The 21,019-nt window shown below is 38.7% G+C and overlaps 3 protein-coding genes across 7 annotated transcripts in view; 2 read left to right on the top strand and 1 right to left on the bottom strand.

Moving 5' to 3' along the window:
• Nucleotides 1-1,968: 1,968 nt before the first annotated feature.
• On the bottom strand, nucleotides 1,969-11,403 carry LOC106046657 (GLIPR1-like protein 2). 2 transcript variants are annotated; one of them, XM_066993155.1, is made up of 6 exons: nucleotides 11,128-11,403; nucleotides 9,380-9,625; nucleotides 6,787-6,890; nucleotides 4,381-4,466; nucleotides 2,514-2,540; nucleotides 1,969-2,418 (listed from the first exon to the last, which is right to left on the bottom strand). In XM_066993155.1, exons 1-6 carry the CDS (start codon nucleotides 11,299-11,301, stop codon nucleotides 2,264-2,266), a joined length of 792 nt encoding a protein of 263 aa, XP_066849256.1. In that variant the 5' UTR covers nucleotides 11,302-11,403; the 3' UTR covers nucleotides 1,969-2,263. The 2 variants fall into 2 exon arrangements, with proteins under 2 accessions (XP_066849256.1, XP_013053231.2); XM_013197777.3 differs by lacking the exon at nucleotides 2,514-2,540 and having other exon boundaries at nucleotides 11,128-11,307.
• CCDC107 (coiled-coil domain containing 107) lies at nucleotides 11,387-18,062 on the top strand. Its single transcript, XM_048047459.2, has 6 exons — nucleotides 11,387-11,703; nucleotides 12,488-12,693; nucleotides 13,740-13,806; nucleotides 15,024-15,114; nucleotides 16,676-16,785; nucleotides 17,382-18,062. Exons 1-6 carry the CDS (start codon nucleotides 11,538-11,540, stop codon nucleotides 17,651-17,653), a joined length of 912 nt encoding a protein of 303 aa, XP_047903416.1. The 5' UTR covers nucleotides 11,387-11,537; the 3' UTR covers nucleotides 17,654-18,062.
• A 936-nt stretch (nucleotides 18,063-18,998) lies between these two features.
• The window catches only part of CAPS2 (calcyphosine 2), a 32,317-nt gene continuing 30,296 nt past the window's right edge, over nucleotides 18,999-21,019 (top strand). The window contains exons 1-2 of one of the 4 annotated variants that reach the window (XM_066993149.1): nucleotides 18,999-19,330; nucleotides 19,779-19,888. In XM_066993149.1, coding sequence (XP_066849250.1) covers nucleotides 19,808-19,888 — 81 coding nt within the window. In that variant the 5' untranslated portion in view covers nucleotides 18,999-19,330; nucleotides 19,779-19,807. Of the gene's footprint in view, nucleotides 19,331-19,778; nucleotides 19,959-21,019 lie in introns of those variants that run through there. The other 3 variants (XM_013197824.3, XM_013197823.3, XM_013197841.3) reach the window with 3 other exon arrangements.

Here is a 21,019-nt window from a genome sequence, read left to right as displayed (position 1 = left end):
TATCAAAAGTCATCTGGACATGGTCCTGGGCAACCTAGGTATCCCTGCTTGGGCAAGGGTGTGGACAAGGTGACCCTCAGAGGTGCCTTCCAACCTCAACCTCTCTGTGATCTTGTCATTCCTTGATGGAGCTGAAGCTCCACTGGCTTGTGCACAATGAGGGATTTTGTATGATCTCAACAATATAGATACAGGAAGCTTGTTATAGAGTACATGTGTATGCCTAGCTGTGCTGCATCTCTGGTTATCTCTTTATTTAATTTCAAGGTGCTAAATGAGAAGATTCAAAAAATAAGGCTTTTCTGCTGTTCATTGTACGTTAATTTTCTTAGGATAACACCTGAAATAGTTGGTGCATGGCAGTAGCATGAAAATGTGTACATTCAAGAACCACTACAATACTATTGGAATATTACTGAAAAATACTCAGGAATCTCCTGACAGAGGATACAGAAAACCATTACAGTCCACCTCCATGCTGTTTTTAGAAAAATGTGATTTGGAATGAACTACCTTCTCAGCCACACCTAGACTTCCTCCCAAAGACATTAGGGAATTAGGCAGAGAATGGAGCAAAGTATTTTTTGTGTGGACACAAGAACCATCACTGAGGATGGTAACAGCCTATCAGTGTGTGGTTATATCCTTCCAGTGCCTCACAATACTGAGCCTATAGTTACACTAACTCTTCTCGGTAGCAAAGTATAATAGAATACTAGGTCATCCAAGCACATAATTTTGTATTGCAGGTACTAAGCAATCTTTTTCTTACAAAGTTTGAAATTAAGCTTTACAACCATAAGAAGCCATCTAAATAAGGGTTTTATCTTCAGAGACCTAACTTTCAGGTAAAGCAATGGGAAGAGCTGCTGCTCAGGAACTTTCATACTGTGCAATTTTGTATGTAGGAGTTGTCTATTTATGGTCTTAGGTATTAGACTCCCAGATTTGAGAATGTAACCCAAATTTTAAATAAAAAGCTCATATATTAAAAGTCTGTTCTGTGTTTGAGTAATTTTAGAATAGAAAACTTACTGAAGAAATAGCTATCATGTGTGATTAAATTAATCTACAACAGAAGTCTAGCTTATTTTCTTTGAGACTCTTTTATAATATTTTTTTTTTATGCAATCAGTGGAAAACACCAGTATAGATCTAAATAATCAACTGCAATGTTTTAGATCCGAGTTGTCGATCATACACACAAAGAAAGGAAATATAAAATATATTTGTTCCAAAAGATGGAAGATTCCTTTAAGTTCAGATTGAGTTCTGAACATTAAGAAATAGCAGGATTTGACTTTTTTTTGGTCTGTTTTATAATAACGGTGAAACATTACCCAATAATAATGGATTTTAATAGTTATTTTAGCATTTATTAGATAAAACTGATACAATTAAGAAAATCTATTTTATTAAACTGGTAACAAAAACAGCTTCGGATCCTTGTGTAAATATAATTCGCTTTTAATAGAAAGTGAAATTAAAGCATATGAATTAAAGACTTGCTCTCTTGGATACAGAAGAATAAAATCTGTGTTGAATAAAAGGACTTAAGCAGGTTTCCAGAAAAAATAACAGAAAATTTATTATTAAAACTTTAGAACATTTACAGAACAGGGAATACCTTATGCATAAGTAACAGTACAGGTTAAAACAAAGAAAATAAAAAATTTACAAATGAAACACAAGGTTTGGCATTTTATTTTGAAGGAGGAACGATAAATACATTACTGAATAAAAACCAAATTGTACTAACTTGTCAAACATCAAGACTTCTAAAGAACTGTTTCTACAGAACCTTCTCACTATATATTTTAGTCGGAAAATTCTGTCACTCTAGGAAATAGGACTGAATACATAATATGATGTACTTCTTCTCAGCATCTAAATTCAGTAATTGTCACTTCAAATATTGGCTTAGGATGAATCGTAAGTTATTTAACTGATAAGTAATTTTCTCCTTGAATTCCGGGAATATAGTATGCAAATTTGGTAATTAAGTGCAGTTGAATATGTAAATTTGGTAATTAAAAACGATGCCTTGGATCTTATCAGATGCCATCTTTAGCTTAATATTTTCCCAGCATGGGTCTTACCTACAAGTATGTTCAGTTTCATAGCATGTTATCTTTTTATAAACAGCATAAAGTAGTAACAAAATTACTTGAAAAGAAAGCTGTCTTTAAAGTTATGGCAATAAGACTTTTTGCTTAATTCATTAGAGATTATCTTCAGAACGTAGCACGTATTTCAAATACAGTTATGTAGACATATGCATGTTTGTAAAGTGCTTTTTGATAAAATAAACAATTAAAACAACAAGAAACATCAACAATGCTCTCGAAACTATAAGCGTGACACAAGCCTCATCACATATAATTCTGAACTCCCAAGGGGGATGCCATCTTGAGTAATCTATAAATGAACATATAAATATAAGTTTCGTTGGGAATACATACATTTATAGTAAATAAGGAATATATACAACAGTGTGAAATTGTAATACGTACAGATAATTTTATCACGTTCTGCATTTTCTGGAAAAACGAGAAAAACAAAAGAAACAGTTGTACCAGACAGCCAGTATTTCTCTCTCCTTAAATCTTTACTAGTTAGTTAAAACTAACCAATCAGATTTACAATAAAGAGAATTTGACAACCCTGAGAATTTGCACCAATAAACCTTAAAAATAAAAAAGCCAAAATGTTTTGATAAAACCTAAACAGCAATACTTTAAAATACTCCATAAAGATATAATTGCTTGTAATAATAACATTGATAGTAAAAAGCCCCATATAAAAATGAAAATAAAGCCCCATACAGTCCCTTTATTTTCAGTTTGAGCCCCCCTCACCTTTGTGCTTTTTAAAATAACGTATCTATCATTTTAATATCCACAACATATACATGAGTTAGTACATACTACCAAATACAATTTTATGACTGAGAATAGGAGACGGACTGTTTCCTAAGTGGGGCTTAATCCTGGGATGAAGTATAACCTGACAGTCCATCTACCTGTTCTTCAGATGTGTCTCCTACCTAAAAATTAAGACCTGCAGGATTGCTGAATGCTTTTAAAGCTATACTAACATATACTAAGCAAAGATAATAACTACCTGTTAAACTACAAGCCGTCCTCCCAGTTATTGAATGAAACTTAAAAAATGTATGTCCGAACTCTAGCCACATGAAACTCCCAGCCTGTGACTTCCCACTAGGTGGAAGCTATAGGTCTGGAACCTTCTGAAGAGAGACACATTACTGTCTGTTACTGTTTCACTCTATTAAAACTTGATGCATATTTAGCAATTCATGACTCTAACTTGTTTTCTCATCAATAAAGAGTTAACAGAATTACCCAGTTTAAGGAATAAATACAATTCATTGCCATGGGGGAAATATTTCATAGCTGAAGAATTAACTAAGTTATGTGCTTACTTCTCACACATATATAACTATGTGAGAAAGACAACATGCTTTTGAGAAAAAAAAAAATTACAACTCTGGCATGAATTACAGAAGCAGAACAACTTTCCTGCTGTTACTGTGACCATTTACAAAGTGGTCAGCTATACTCACTACTCACATATAGCATATATACTCATATATCATAGAATCACAGAATCGTTAAGGTTGGAAAAGACCTCCAAGATCATCTGGTCCAATCATCCCCCTACCACCACTGTCACCCACTAAACCATGTCCCTAAGCACCACGTCCAACCTTTCCTTGAACACCCCCAGCGATGGTAACTCCACCACCTCCCTGGGCGACCCGTTCCAACGCCTAATTACTCCTTCTGAGAAGAAATGCCTCCTATCTTCCAACCTAAACCTCCCCTGGTGCAACTTGAGGCCATTCCCTCCCATGTATAGCATCATCTATACTCATTCTCAAATGTAATTTGGGTATGGCTACACAGAATGGTCACAACAGATTCAGTAACTGCAATCTCCATATTTTAATTTTAATACAACTGATTAGTAGCTTTGCAGTCTCTGAAACCTATTAGACTATTCAAGAGTATCTGCTAAATACTACTTGAAAAAGTATGTAGATGCTGATTTCTTTGGTATGACTAATGAAGTCAGCAAAGTATCACAGTGCAAAGTAATACACTTAACTGCAATCATGAGTTATACCTGTCTATAATCAAATGGACACTTCATCATCATCACTGAGACCCAAATTCAGTAACATGAACAATGTATTTGTTCCGTGAATATAAATGGCCCTAGGAATTGTTTACAATTACCTGCAAATTGGACCTGCCAGAGCACCAGCAAGGAGCAAACCGAAGTTTGCAAGTCTTTATCTAATAGGTGGTTCTATTTTTTCCTTACATATTATATTTTACATTTGCTTTTACTTACTACACAATTTATATCTACAGATGTCCCCTTTTGAACATTGGCTGCATGGTACTCCTCCTTTATATGGTCTTCTTGGAAAATTGCCACTATAAAGGAAAAATAAAAGTTTCTATGAGACAGGTTGCCTCATTTTCAAGTAAATCATGTGTTGAAGTAAATACACTGAAAACACGAGTTGCTCACAATTCATTAAAAACCTTGGAATAACTTTGAAATCCTTCTTTTCACTCTCATTATTCTGTCCATGTGGAAGAAAAGAGTCTTAAAAAGATATTATTTTTCTTTCAGACTTTTTATTGAAATTTTACTCTGGCAGATAAATGACTTTAAAACAGAATGTTCTGAACAGAGCCTGGTTTCAACCAAGGTAAAATGAGAAGGGTTTCAGAGTGGAAAATTTTAAAGCTGACACATTCCCAAATAGCTTATAACAAATTATTTAACACCCCCCATCAAAAAAATAAATATATATATATATATATTTGGGCTGTTGAATTATAACCGTTAGAAACAAAACCTTCATTCAGCAAAATGCATGTGAATGTCTAACAGTAAGTAAAAATAGTGGGATCCTTACACGCTTAAGTACTTCATCTCAGTGGAACCTGAATGTTTAAGCACAAAGATTAGCCTGCAGTACTTACTGATGACACATTCTCATAAAAGGTACTTACACGTTTATCTGGGAAAACTGGCAAGACAGAGATCATCATTGTGGATGCCCATACTATACTACCAGGGAAGAGAAGCACAGCATCCCATTTATGCTGTATGGTCTGTTCAAAAAGATGGAGCAATGCTATGCTTATAGCCTAGTCCTGGGAACAAACGGACAGATTGAGATCCCTTACAGGACTGTGGTCTATTGCAATCAGTTTTGTCACCCTCTTCACCTTGACACGACAAGTAATTTTTATCGAAGGAGATCGCTTGCACCAAGACTCGTGTACCCTGTATCATCTATGTTTATATACAGGAGCTAATCTATATACAAGACGTACTGAAATAAGAGTTGGTATGATGTAGCTGAAGAAGGTGGAGGGAAGAAAGTGTTCTCTGGGAAGGTAACTGAGCACTAAGGGTGGTGAGGCATGGAAACAGGTTGCCCAGAGGAGCTGTGGATGCCCCATTCCTGGAGGTGTTCTGGGCCAGGTTGGATGAGGCCCTGGGCAACCTCATCTAGTGGGAGGCACCCCTGCCCATAGCAAGGGGGTCGGAACTGGGTGGTCTTTAAGGGCCCTTCCAACTTAAACCATTGCATGATTCTATGATTTTAGACAGCTACTCAGCTCAGCTATCAGTTGTCAAGAACCCACAGAACAGCATAGGTTATCAACATGACAAGTTGTTACAGGTTAGAAAAGACTCAGCTGACAAGGCTTTACAGACTGCTGTTGATATCAGTTAGTCATTATTCTGAATCAGCAACTGGAAACATTTTTGGTTAAGATTTTAAGAAGAAAACAATAACAAAACTCCATACATCAGCAAGTTTCAAAATAACAATTCAATTACAAGTAGAGATAGAGGTACAGGAAGAGATAAGAGCAAAGCTTAATGAAATGTTTAGTTCAGACTAAGTGAACTCTGGCATAGTGGCCAAGTTTGCTAGAGGAAAAAGTAATTGTCTACAATCTACAAATTTTTTTTTAAATGAAAAACAGACTGCATATGTGCATGCTCAATTATAAAATGTGCATTATCATTAGACTTTTTTTAAACTATCTGCCTCTGTGTTTTCAAGCTCCTACTGCTTTAGGAACAGTACTGGCTGGATGTATTTTTTTTCAGAGTATTGATTTAACTGTAAAATGAGTTAGTGTTTCAGTTAGCAATTTCTTGCATTGATCTTTCAGTGTTTTCTAATGCCTAAATAATACTTGGTACAATTACAGCTATTAAATGGGAAAGAAATGGTAGTATAATTTTATTTTTCTCATTTACACAAAAAGAAAAAGCAACTGATCTAACAAGTGGGCTGCTATCAAGTCATTTCTGAAGATACAAAAAAAAAGCTGAAACAGCATAAAAAGCTAAACTGCATAAAAAAAAGGATTACAGAACTGCAAGAGGTAATTCCAGCTCCAATTCCAGTTGCTTGCAGCAACTTTCTCATTTCTTCTGGTTCATATTAAAAAAAAAAAATCAATGAAGCGGAGCACAAGCTAGCGTTTGGGATTTGCTTAAGATTGGCACAGAATGACTTTATCAGTAAAGTTAACAGATTAGAAAAACCAAGCAAATACATGTTCTAGCGGTCATGGCTCTCTTGATAACTAAATCAGACAACCATCACTCTCTCTGATGGCATTTATGAGGATAGCAATAAATGAAAATCCCAATTTACTTTCAGTGAACTTTTTTACAATTACTTTCACTTTCTCAATATTTAAAACAGCGACTCACCTTGGTCCATAGTTGCAAACAAAATTTGCTGCATTTCTTATTCCTGCAATTTCTTTACAAAAAACAACAGCACAGCCTAGTTTGTATGAATCGTCCCAAACAACCTAAAAAAAAGTTTAAAAATAAATTAAAAACTACACTTGATGCTAACCTAGTCAAATATCTAGGAAATACCAAGTTGTTTTAAGAGACCGTACATATTACCCTCATTTTGCAACATCTGATCTGTTTTCTCATAAAAAAAATGCTGGTAGGAAAGCATTTTAAGATGAACTTTTAAATTTTCATACCTCAAGATTATGTGATCTATGCTGCAAGTTTCCAGAATCTTCTGCAGAACGATCTCAGTAAGCATCACTGACTTTACGGTGCCTGTGTTCCAAAGAAATTAGAGGCAACTACCTGACAGCTCCTTTACATAGGAGCGTTAAGCACTCGTAACTTGGGAGTGCAAGAAGGGCTTCTCATGTGTGCTAGAAATGGTCTACAAGTAAAGGGTAACTACAAGTCTGAAAGCTTTAGCACTGTGCAATTCAGACTAAACAGTGTCATCTGCCCAATTTAAGTGAAGATGGTTTACTATCGCTTCCAATTTGAGCATCCTCTGCCTTTTCTTGGGAGATTCTTCCTGTACCTCCTGCATATGACTAACCAAACCGTACTGAATTCAGTTAAGAACTTTTAACTGTATACCTAGAACATCTGGATGATCTGTGTTTTCACTTCTGGAAAGCAAAGACGAAGTGGTTTACTCTCACTTTCTCCCCAGCACGTAAGAGTACAGATCTCAGACTGACAAAATTAACATCCCCTGAAGTTCCATCTTGTCAATGTTAACGGCTAGAAGTGGTTATGTTAAGAAGCCCTAATCTTCCTTAGAAAAGGACTTCAGTGTTTAATGTGATACTACCTGAGTCCCAGATCACGGACTGAGCATTTCAGGGCCCTTGGTTTAACAGTCTAATTTTTGCATGTTTCCGCTGCTTTGAGATTCCTGGATCATGGTTCTCTCGGCAGGTCTACAAAGCCTATCCATTTATGATTTGTAAATTGTACCCGTTTTCAATTTTTTGTCTGAACCTTCCAAGATCATGGTGGCCCCTGGATCATGCAGGGTCTTTGCCCATTGACTTTTTTAAGAAATGTGTACTTTTACATATTCGTTGGTGTTTTACCCACGTAATTTGCTTTTTTTTTTTTTTTTTCCCAGTGATTAGTTTCCTTCATATTCCTGCCTGAAAGGCATGACCATTTTGTTTGTACTTAACCATGTAGAACAAGCAAGAAGCAAACAATCTGAACTGGGGGAAAGTAAGCTTAGAATCCAGTATCACTCCAAGAAAAATACGCAAAAACCTCCAAAATTCTCTGTAGGAAAAGATCAAACAACAAATTTTCAAATGGTAGGATCTACCTTCTTATGTCACTTTTTCTAATTTATTGTGCCAGAGAAAAAATTAAAAATACTTTCATGAAATATCACCTAGTTGTAATCTTCTAGAGATTTACTGCCCAATAAAAAGCAAAATGCAAGTTCTCTAGCCTCGCTTTAGAAGATGTAGAAGAATGTAGAAGGCAGAACAAAACATTTCAACTCTCATATTACAAGTCCCTACAACTTCCTGAGGAGGGAGGGAAGTGCCAGTCTCTTCTCCCTTGTAACTGATGGCAGAGCATGTGGGAATGGCATGAAGCTGCACCAGGGGAGGCTCAGACTGGACAAGGAAAAACTTCTTTACTGTGAGGGTGATCCAACACTGGAACAGGCTTCCCAGTGAGGTGGTTGATGCCCCATGCCTGTTGATGTTCCAGAGGCATTTGGAATAATGCTTTCAATAACGTTTTCACTTTTGGTTAGCCCTGAAGAGGTCATGCAATTGTACTAAATGATCTTTGAAGGACTCTTCTAACCGAACTATTCTATTCTATTCTATTCTATGTTTGGTCATAACTTATACTAGTTTGTTTTTAAATGCTTGTTTTTTAAATACAGCAATAAATAAATCCATTTAAAATATTAAGTGTTCAAAGAAAAGCATTATATTCTTAACAGAATTGAGTTTGTTGGAATTACCACTGACAGAAATGTATTGCAAAGTGCCTCTTTTGTTGCGGATGCTCTTTTTTTTGGTCTTCCTTTCTTACTAGATGTGTAAAGGATACAATTTTTTCCTGTTAACTTTTCTATTACAGAATTCCCAAAGGCATTCTGCAATTACTGTGTTTACTTCTAACAGCAACTCCAAATTTACAGAATTCAGAAGTGTGCAGGTATGCAGTTGGAGAACTTGGAGCAATTATTTTATAGAGTTCATGTAGTACTGATACAATTAAATGAGTAGCGAGGCTTTCAGTGATGACAATCCTACAGGAAAGAATTATAGATTATTATTACAGGATTTTATATAAAAGAGAGTGGACCAGCATAGGGGTAACTTGCGCTATTGCCACTGCTTGAGATTGGCAAAGAAGACAGTAAGCTGCCAGTCACTACAAACCCCATACACAATTCTGTACTAGTTACAGTCTCTGATTTATCTGGTAGGTACTATACAAGAACTGTTTATAGCATTTTACTTAAAATGATTCTTACCTGAGCGTAATGACTGCAAGACCTAGCACATGTGTGCACTGAGAAATTGTAGAATCTGTTCTCATTATACCACGTTCTAATGGCAGTCTGAACATCAAATATTTGATAACTTCCAACCCAAATATTCTCTCCAACAGATGCAAAAGTAGGATGACATTGATATCTCTCACTTAAATATGTGTTATGTTTAAAAAGGCATTTATTTGCCCATGCCCTGGCCGTCCTTGCCAAAGCTGCATCCCAGGTCTGCAAAACATTAAAGTAGAAATAGTTGTGCAATGTCAAGTTACAGGAGAATCTCAAACAGTGAGATAAAACCAGTCAGGTGATAAAGTAGGCACATACAGATCATGATATACCAATGACAGACATTATATATTGGAGTTACATAAACAATGCTTTTGCTTGTTTAAGGCATATACCCATGTTTTGTTTTGATGTTTCCTATGGCAGCACAGAAATAGGAACGTATTTCATTAGGATTTTTTTCACTTCACTGTTGAAAATTAACTTTGTACAAGTACTTGCTAGCACCAAAAAAGATGTTTGGAATGCACTTTTATCTTCAGGTAAGAAATTAGTCATTAAGCATGAAACTTTTGGGGTATTTTTTCTTATTGAACAGATCATTAAGGATTTCCATTATTTACATAAAAGTTAATTCAAAGTAAAAAACGGACACCTCCCCTAGATTCAGATGTAAAAATATTTGATATATTTTTAAGAGATCCTTTAGCAACAAGTACTTACCTATCCTACAGTAATGTTTTACACATAAGAGCATTTTACAAAGTTAGTGTGATAAATGTTTGATTAGTCAATAATTCTTTCTGCTAGTTACTATTTCTTTGCAGTCTATCACCAGTCTATAACGTAACTTCTGATTACTTAACAAATACCTTTTTTATTTGTGTTCCTCTCATGACTATTTTTCAGCAGGTTTCCTCTATCCTTAAAGTACCTACTTTTATGTCTTATATACAAGATCTTGGGTTTCAACGCCTAGGCTGGGCTTTGTACATACGTTTTGGTTCACTCTTCATCTCCACGTGGTTGCCAATACAGTTTTCTCCCTAAGGCCTGTTGCTTTTTCTAACAATGTTTCTAAATCCTTCTTTCTTTTTCTTTTTTTCATCATTTTTTTCTGGTATTTTTTTTTTTTCCCATCATTTTTTTCTGGTTTTCCTATTCCTGAACACTAAGCACAGGCGCAGTGTCTTTAACAATCCTCTTGACCTCCACGGTTATATCCTCCCTACCTGCCATTCTGGCTTCACACCCATGCCTACAAAGATATTATTTACCATCAGTATCTGTTCCCAAGCCTTCCTCAGAACAGTAACCCTTCAGCTGTCACAGTTTACCCCATTTACCTCTTTTTGCTGCATAGAACTACCCTAAACACCAAACGCTCCGATTGTCAGCATCTTCAGTTTTGTTTAACCCTGCGCCAGCGCGGTTTGGTTCAGTAGGAGAGGCAGAGGTTCTCCCTTGCCACCAGGAACCTCCTCCAGCGGGTACTCCAGCCGGAGCTCTTGCTTTGGGCAGACAGCAGAGCCGTCCGCTTCTTCCTAAGGAGAAGCTCCTTGGGGGTAACGCCAACCTCGTCACTTCGGCTGTTCTTACCACACCCTCGCACTTGATGCCCATCCAGTTCCCACCCCAACCCAGCTTCCTAAAAATCCTTCTCTTCAACGAAACGAGGCGGCGGTTGAGCGCCATCCTCGCCTCCCCGGGCCCTTCCCTACCATGTGCCGCATGTTGCTGGCGGCGGGCAGGACCCTGCGGCGGTATTCGTTGTGGGCCTGCACGCAGTCCCTGACGAAAGCCTTGTCGGCGATGCCGGGGAAGACGGGCTGAATCCAGGCCGCCCCCAGCACCGGCCCCAGGGCCAGCACCGCCGCCCACAGCCCCAGCCCCATGGCTCCGCAGCCGCCCCAACGCTCCGCGCCCCGCGAGGCGCCCGAGCCCTTTCCAGAACCTTCGCGGAACCCCCCCCCCAATCCCTCCGGAGCCGCGCCGAGCCCCCCAACACCCCCCGCTCCCTGGGGGCGGTGCGGGGGGCCGGCAAGCCGCGCCGAGCCCGCCGGGGGGCGGTGTGGGGCCGGCCGGCGGATCGCAACTCCTCCGGCGTCAGGAAGGCGGCGCGGCCGCGGCCATGGCGCTGTCGGTGCTGCAGCAGGCGGTGGTGTCGGCGGTGCTGGTGCTCTGCGCGCTCCTCGCCGCCCCCAGGATGCTCGGGGGAGGCGGCGGCAGGGCCGGCAGGGCTCCGCGGGGCGCCAGGGCCGGCCCCGGCCCTCACGATCCCCGGGCGCAGCACGGAGGTACCGCGGGCAGCCGCCGGGCCGGCTCCGCCCGGGGGAGCCAGGAGGGAGCCGCCGCGAAATGGCGGGCGGTGGGGGTGCTGGGGGGAGCGGCGTGAGGCGGCTCTTGGGTCTTAGAGCATCGATTTACTGAATGTAGCTGGCGCTCTGTTACTATAATAATATATATATATATATAGGGTATATATATGGCTGCAGCGAGTGGGTAGGAGGCGTGGCGTTGCCGGTGGCAGTGGCTCTGACAGGTTACTGACTGAGTTGGAACTTCAGCCAGGACACCAGGTGGGACGTGTGAGTGCCGGGTCTTACCAAATCTGTCAAGTAACGTATTGAAAAGGGCCCAGGATCCTTTCTTTAGGAAAGGTAGCACTGAATGGGCCAGGCTGCTGTTTGCTGTTGCATAACTTTTTCTGGCTGAATATTTGATTTGCAGAAGTACAGCCTGTGGGGGTAGGTATGTAACGCTGAATTTATTGCTCAAACAACCAAAGCAACAATACAGCACGTGCATTTCAATTATTTATTTATTTATTTAAAACTTGTATCTTAAAGGAAGATAGAAACTTAATCCGAGAGTCTTTTCTACCTAGACTTAACTTTACATTCTGTGTACAAAAGAGTATTGTAGGTAACTTTATTTTGATGTAGGGCTGACCACACCATTTAGAAGAGTGAAGAACAAAGGTCATCACAAGAGGGGGGAAAAAAATGCCAGTTGTGAAACTAATTCCACCTTTGATTTCACTTTTTATTTTGTCTTCTTTCTCTCAATTCAATTTTTAAGGTAGTCCTCAGGCAGTTCATCAAGTTCACCTGAATCCAGGAAATTCTGAGAGTCATACTTACCAGAGTATTCAGCAGATGAGAAATGCAATGGAAAAAGAGATAAAGAGTGAGAGGACAAGAGGAAATGGTAGAGACTTAGCATTCACCCTCATGCCGTTGTATGCTCTTGGAGTGGGAGTGTTTGCAGCATACAAATTCCTAAAGGTAAGCCTTAAAGCATTCAGTTATTGAAATTTAGAAAGAAATGTAATCCTTGCTCCCCACCCCTCCCCCCCAATTCTGCTCTCATGTATATGGCTGTCTGAATGACATCTTGTGCTTCAATTTGAACATAAACCCCTTACTTAAAATTGTAGCATACATGATTCTTCCTGATGAAGAAGGCTTCTGACTTACGTATTTTCAGACACTTGATGAGAGTCTTATGCTTCTCCCCCAGTCTCAAATAAGAATCTAAGAATACAAACAGTGCTGCTACCTGAGGCTGTAACTGAAGTCTCATTAGTGTTTCATTTTTTTTTTCATACTTGAGAATGACCTCAAGTATGGGAAGGAGGTGATTCCTGTAGAATAATAATAGCCTTAGGTTAGCAATTGGATAGAATAATGAGCAGCTGAGACACATACACACCCTGCCAGCCCCTCTTTTAAGGGAGGAAAGGGGGGAATAAATAAAAGTCAAGCTTAAACATGAAAAGCAGGAGAGACAGTATCTTCATGTCCATAGTCAGTTTCATATCATCCCCTGTGTGAGAAGAATACAACTGCTTAGCAAGGTGAAGATAAAGGTTGAACAGTTTGGTTCTAATAATCGTTGTAATTAGGCTGTATGTAAAATTTAACATCATTAAAAAATGTACTTTGTATATTACAACTCTATACACTTGTGCTTGTGGAACAGAAAAGTAAGTATTTTTATAATAGCGTCTTTATTAGTTTAAGAAAAGGAACTTTATCTCCGAATTAATGGTAGGAGGTTGGATCCAGTAATGTAGAAGGTTCCTTCAGTTCATTTTTGTAAACTGGAGATGAAGAAGCAACCGCTTCCTTTATAACTTGTCTGTTATATTTTTGTTGCTTGAAATCAGAAGTGTTACTTTAATATTGCAAGAAGGCATAGCAGAAATAGTTTCATTAATTGAGTGCAAATGTTTATGGTTGCTATTTACTGTCACTGAATTTGTAAATGTATTTTTATTCTTAATATAAGAATAGTTAACGTAGCCTTTACACAATTTTATTTATTGAAGATGAAGGCACACGAAGAAAATCTCTCTAAGAAGGAAAAAAGCACAGAAGACAAAGCAAAAGAAACTGGTAAGATACCATTTAATATGGAAACATTCACCAGATGTGTATTTCCTACTGAAACAAAGCTACATATTTCAATTAATGCGGTCTAGCTCAACAGGAACAGTCTTTACGGTTACTTAAGTGCTATTAAAAACCTAAAAAAACCACTTTGTTATTCTGTATATTTCAAACGCTCATTAGGTTTGTTTGAAAGCTCCAGATGGTAGTATTCTTTAAAACAGATACACTAGTACATACAGTTCTCTACCTTGTAATGTGTGATGTTTTTGTCACTTGAGACCTGTTGAATTTTTCTTCAATAGAATAGGTTGTTTAAATAGGATATAATACTCTATAAAATTAATAGGATTTTGAACTAGAATATATTAGAATTGAACTGTATTGATAACAGAACTGTATAGATAATTTGATACAAACTTGTATTCCTAGGCCAAATTAGAGATCTGTCAAAACCGTGAAAGGTTTATAGAGGTGACAAAGTAAGAAAGTAAGTAAGTGATGACATCTTACTCTTCATGATACAGAGTGCTCTTGGCTCTCTGATTTAGACTATTCTGGACATGCCAAAAAGTGGGCTTTCCTTTGGAGAAAAAGTTAGGGCACATAGAAGTTATGTTGTTCTCATACTTTTTTTTTGTCCCTTTTATAGACAGTTAATTAAACAATTGTAAGCCTCATTTGGTGTCCCCATATGCCAGATTTCTAATTGGTTTCAACAGTGGTTTGTTACACTGCTTACTTACCACTCCTATGTATTGTGTTTTTCTTTCTTCCAAGCTTAATAGCATTTTAGAAAGTTACTCCTCTCAACTGTAGTGCCTGAAGCATTGAATGTAGTTGCAAGGTATGAGTGAACAAATTAATGACAGCGTATCAAGTATGAAGGCACTACTGTTGGCTCAGGAAGTCTTGGAATTAAACAATATCAGAGGCTGGGGAGGTGACAGTAACAGTCTCAATTTCTACCAGCGTATCCTGTTAGACATTACTGGATGAGAAGTATTTCAGTCATACATTGTAAAGCTTCTGTTTTTAAAGCTACAACCTCCTCTTCACATTCTAGAGTTTTATAGAGGAAAAGAAAGCTTCCTGTGTTTTGAACCTGTCCAGCCACTGATATAAAGTAATATCCTTTTGGTATTGTAAATAAACTTCTTAACATAGTGTGTTCCCCTTTGCCCCTCCATCCCTCTTTATTTTATTTTATTTTTTTTTGCAAGAACATCAGCTTTTAGAACTGGAGCAGCACCTAGCACAGACAGAGAAAATGTTAAATTCTTTATTGACTCAGTTGGATCCACTGTCAAACTGGTGAGTGATTTGAAAACATTTTAGTTAGTATCATTGTCTATAAATAGAAATTTTCCAAAATGTTAACAAAAAGTTCAAAAAAAGTTTCTTATAGGTAGAGAACATTGTTTAGCAACTGTCTTTAATTGCTTACTATGTTTGTAGCCTTTTACAGGTAGTACCTGTTCTGCCGTTTAGGGCATCTTCTAGAGACATCTCCTGTCTTGTTTACCAACATAAATGCAAAAGCTCAGACGTACGATCAAGTTACTGTGGCTTAACAAGTTAAACTTTAATGTGGACCGAGGAGAATAATACCAGAAAAATACTTAGGCTCAGCAGTGTTTGAAAAGCCTTGTGAGGATTAGATTTCTGGTGGCAAAATGAATGTCTTCAATATCATTAGAAGATGAAAGTGGTTATCAATGTATAGCTGTTTATTTCTTTTTCTTGAAAGGAACCTGATAAATGAATGTGTGTGTTTCAGGGAACCATAACTAGTCTTTAGTAGTAGTAAACAAGGGAATAAGTAATATATATTACCTCCTTGTATTTTTAAAGATGTTCTTTCCTTAAGAAGGTAGGGCCTTATGCATGTACCACAAATATAAGTATCCATACTGTACGTTCTGTGTAGACTGACAGCTTTCATGAAGCCTAGTTTAAAACATGCAGAATTTCATGATTGTTCCTTAAGTGTTCTCCTGAACTTACTATGTGCTGAGACTATTAAACACTAAATTCACTGACCAATTTGCCTAAGAAATTTCTAGTAGTCCTGGGGACAAGAGCTGATAGAGAGTAAACAAAGCCTAAAGTAAGTGAGAAAAGCCTCTGAAGTGAATAGCTCTATATTAGGCATTGTTGTCCTAAAAATAGAATCACTTGGGTGGTGGTTTCTTTCTGTAGTCATTACTAAACCTTGGTAGCCATTGGAGCTCCAGCATTTGAATTCAGCAACTAAATTACTCAGTAGGTGTGTGTGATTACAGAATCACAGAATATCCTGAGTTGGAAGGGACCCACAAGGATCTTTGAGCACAACTCCTCGCTCCACATGGGGCTACCTAAAAATCAATACCGTGTGTCTGAGAGTGTTGTCCAAATGCTGCATGAACTCTGGCAGGCTCGGTGCCATGACCAATTCCTTGGGAAACCTGTCCCAGTGCCCGACAACCCTCTCAGTAAAAAAAGACCTTTTCCTAACATCCAAACTGAACCTCCCCTGACACAGCTTCATGCCATTCCTTTGGGCCCTATCGCTGGCCGCCAGATCCATTCCACGAGGCTGCTCTTCAGCCTCTCATCCCCAGGACTGTACATATATACAGGATTGCCCTGTCCCAGGTGCAGATTATGGCACGTTCTCTTCTTAAACTTCACACAGTTGGTAGTTGCCCTGCCCTCTAGGCTGTCAAGATCTTTCTACTTAATGGGAGACATTCTCATTGACCTAAAAGTCTTTGCTAAGTTAAGTATGGCATTTATCTACTAAAAGAAATACTGCAATCCTACGCATTGTTATCAAGCACTCATTTCCAAGGTTTCCAAGGTTTCAGCTGTTGACATCTCTCTTTTCCAGTGTTAATGCTTTAGCTTGTGAGCAGAAAGATGAAATAATGACACAGATCCAATCAATTAGACGACTGATGAAAGAAAGTGGATTGGATAAATCAGAAAACAAGATGGCAGGTACTTAAATTTTCAGTAGTATAGGTACCCAAGTGGTTTATATTTTAAAAGAATAAACAGATCTTTCTGTAATAATGTTCAGCTCCTGCGTCTTTGGTTAAATGCGCATGGAATTAATTTATTCCTGAGGTGTACCATTCTTCCTGATTGAAGTATATCTGATACCACATCTTGATGCATTGTTTTTTTTTTTTTTTGTAAGAATAAATGCTAAAGTACATTGAACTAGGTCAACTAGCAGTCACATTTTGTTAAAACATGTTTCTTGAATACGAGTTCCTGAGCAGTCTGTTAGTATTGGTCTAACTTCAGTCCAAGGATTTCCAAGTGGGGACCTCTGGGGGTGCGGGCAATACTTGCATGATTGCATTGAACAGTAAATTGTATTTTTGTTCCCTCTGGAGGCTTCCAAAAGGTGAATAGAGTCCAAGAGAAATCTTCACCGTTAAGAATGGTTCATTAGAAATTTCGGGAATTTCTGCATTAGTTGAGTTTTTAAAATGAAAGAGAAAACCAGAAATGAATATGCTGCTTCTAAACTGCCTCTGAAACTTGGAACCTGTCCAGTAATTGAAACCTTTTTTTGTACATTTAAGATGTCAACCACATTTGTAATGAGAAACTTGAAGATCTCATTCAGTCATTTGCGGAACATCCTCAAGAGAAAGAACTAGATGACAGAGAAGATGACAGTAATGAAGATTTGCATGAGGATGTTGATGATGATTACAAAATAGAAGAGCATGAATTATATGATGAATGTGAAGTACATCGGTTTGAGCCACATGTGGTAGAAGACCAAGAAATGATAAACAAAAACGTCATAGAATCAGAGATGGGATTGAGGAGACGTAATAGATATGAGTGAAATCTGCATGTAAAAAATTTACAAAAGCTAATGATCTTGTTTTTCCACAATGTTGTATGCACTTTAAACTGTTTCCAATGAAGTTCCATGCACTGCTATATGCTTTAAAAAGAGGGGTGAAAACTGCCTGTACTCCTATCTGTAATGGTTCTGTAAGTGGCATCAATAGCAGCAAAGTTTCACTGAGGATGTTTACGTATTTTTTTCTATTTATTTTTTCCTATGAAAATATTTCTGTACTCTGTGTATAATGCACTGTAATTATACCTGATGCTTCACTAAAATATCGGAATATCTTGTAATTTAGACTGTAAAGAATAGGTGCTTCGTCAATGTTTTATAACTAGTGAGCTTAGTGCCACTTGAACTGTGACTTGAGTTCATTAAAGAGCATGCATTGTTGAATTCAGCTCTTTGTGGAAAACTTCTGGGGCTGGGGAGGAATGAAAACCTGTGCGGGGTAAGTCTTAGAGTTGTGTTCACAGACAAGTTTCTTTAGTTGGAGAGAAATTTAGCCACAAACACTGTTAAAATAATTCTCATTTGTCTGTCTCCTCAGGAATGATGTATAGTTTTGTATGTCAATTTAAACCTTACTGCATTACACTGGATAACTTCGTTTATTCCCCAACCATCAGTGGTTAAACTTGGCCGCAGCCTAATAATTGCTGATACCTATTAGTAGTGTCCCTCATTCATGCTTATTTTAACACTGTAGAATCTGGCCTTCTGATTTATTGTAATACACTTTTCTTAATACAGTATCAATAGATGTATTACTACGTATCATTCAAGAACTGCAGGGCTTGGGTGTAAATTTTTTTGCGTTGTGGCATTTTTAGGTCAGTGTTTAGAAAAGCCTTTTTTTTTTTTTTCCCCTTTGCTACAGTCAGTTCTGTCCAGACCTTAGTTATTTTCTATTCATTTTGTGTTCACTTAGCACACGTGCCTATGAAACTGCCACCCTTCAACAGCAGGAATTACTGAAGAGGTAGGTTTGACTGTAGAATGCTGTTTTTTTTTTTTTTTTTTTTTTTAAGTGCCTAGCTTTTAAGTAGTATAGTATAATTTCTTAACTTTTTTCATCTTCTTTTTCAAAATTCTTAAAGGAAAATAAAGATTTGTTTCTGTGGAGCAAGTACACTTTAGTGAAAGGGACCAACACGTGGTGTTTCACTCAGTGAAACTGAAGGAATTGTTCATTTTTGTGTAGAAACGCAGCCTGTCTTTGCTTCTGAAAACAGACCAGAGGTTTGAAATTGATAGCCTCCAGGAATACATCTCTACCGTAGTCAGTGTATTACTAGTTTCGCAATAACCGACAGCTTTTGCCTAACTGTGGAAGCACCCTTGGAAGCCAGGCGCGGACAACCGCGGGCGGCCCGGCACCGAGCTCCGCCGCCGGCCGGGACCGGGAACGGGAACGGGGCGCAGGCGCGGGGCGGGGCGGGCCGGGCCGCCCCCTGCCCGCAGCGGGAACCGCCGGCACGGAGCCGGGAGCGCCGCCGCCCCCCGGCCGGGCGGGTGCGGGAGGTGGGCCGGAGGAGGCAGGCTGCGAGAGCAGAGGGGCCGTGCGCCCGGCCGGCCCTGCCCTCGGCTCCGCTTCCTGCCTGGTAACGGGCGCTCGGGAGTTGAAAGCCCCGCAGTGGGTAGCGACGGGGCCGGCCTTTGTTAATGGTGATTTAAAAACGACGGGCTTTGGGTTCATAACCGGCTGGGGGGAAGGAAAAACCAGCCCTGTTGGGGAGAGCACCGGGAAAAAATGGCGTGGGTGCCAGCGGGGCCTGCCTGCGGGCACCTGGGCCAGGGCGGTAACACGGCCTCACCTTCCCGAGGGGTAACAAACACTGATGCTGCAACGGGAGTGCCAAAAGAAGCGTGTGGGAAAGGGGGGTAAGGCTTGAGACGAAGAGGTAAATTGGAAAAAGAATCTGGTAAAGCGTTAGTAAGGAAAAACTGAACTTAAGAAGTGCTGAAAAAGGGAACCTAGCAACGTTTGGGAGCTTGCTGATGAAAATACCCAAATTATCAGTGACTGAAGCATTCTTTCTAAAACAATTTTTTGTTTACAGGAGTACACCCACTGAAAGTGTGTGAATTTCTAATACTCTGTTCTGTTTTCTAGTTTATTCTGAAGGCTGCTATTGAATTTGCATGGATTTGAAAGTGGAAGGAGTTGCTGCATCCCCTCGAAGGCAGACTCAGCTGTCATCGAGGGGGAAAAAACGTAGTCAAGTATGTTAATGGAAGGCTTGTGGTTGTTTTCCATCCCTACTTTGAATCCTTTACAAAACTTTAATCATAGGTAAAGTCGTGTGCTTCTAGTTCAAAACTTTTTAAGACATGCTGTAGAGAGGGAAACTTTTAAAGAAATTACTTTTGTCAGAAAGTGATAGTTTAGTATGATAACTCAGTATGACAGTTTCTCAAATAAAGGAAAGGATTGCAAAAAGAAACACACGTCCTAAAATAACCAATCTTCTGCATACATAGGTAGGATGCAGGGAACTCAAGAACAAACTAGGGTTTTCAATAGAGACTTTTTGTGCTTTTTCAGATTCCTGCTGAAACTAGCAACAGGTGTGATTACGTTTTTGTTTTCCAAGAAAGCAATACAGTAAAGCAACCCCCAAAACATAATTTCAGAAGGCATCATTTCAAACTGTCATGGTGTGAAATAAATCGCAGTGCTCAGCACTCATTATGAAAGGGTTTTTTTTTTTTTTTCAGGTAATAGCCAACATTTTGAGATAAGATAGGTAGACAACACCCACAAGATTACTGTAGCAGAAACTGAGACTAACTTTTGAAAGCCTGGTTAGTGCAAATATGAACTTGGATTATGAGAGTCACTGGTTTTATTATAGCTAGGGTAAATATTAATATTTTTATAACAATTGATTTTTCCCACAGATACTGAATTCTTTATGCCCGCAAAATAAACTTCTTCTGTAATACTCCCTCAGCCTGCAAGCGCCCATTTGGCTTCCATATTTGTCAGATGATCTTGATCATTTATCATAGGTTGTAAAAGAAATATCCATTTTTTGCTAATCTCTCACCCATTCTTTCCTTCAGTTTTTCACACCCATCAGTTTCCCAAATTCAGACTTCCTACTACATGACTCTTGGTGGTTTGGAAAAGTATATCATAGATAAAAATGAGGCTGAAACGATGTCCTTCACCTAGTAAATATGGACAGTCTGCAGAATGATTTTGTTTGCTTTCTTCCTGATTTGATGACTTCCAGGAAAGGAATTACATGAAGACTAAAAGATTAACATTAAAATCTAGAATATAGTGTGTTCTTTTCCTTAAGGAAGTTGAAATAGTTAAGAAAAAACGTGTACTTGTGATTTAATGCA

This window comes from Anser cygnoides, chromosome 1 (genome assembly GCF_040182565.1).
Source record: "Anser cygnoides isolate HZ-2024a breed goose chromosome 1, Taihu_goose_T2T_genome, whole genome shotgun sequence".
Taxonomy (NCBI): Eukaryota; Metazoa; Chordata; class Aves; order Anseriformes; family Anatidae; genus Anser; species Anser cygnoides.
The sequence above is the reverse complement of the archived record's forward strand: the minus strand, read 5'-3'. Positions and strand labels throughout refer to the sequence as shown.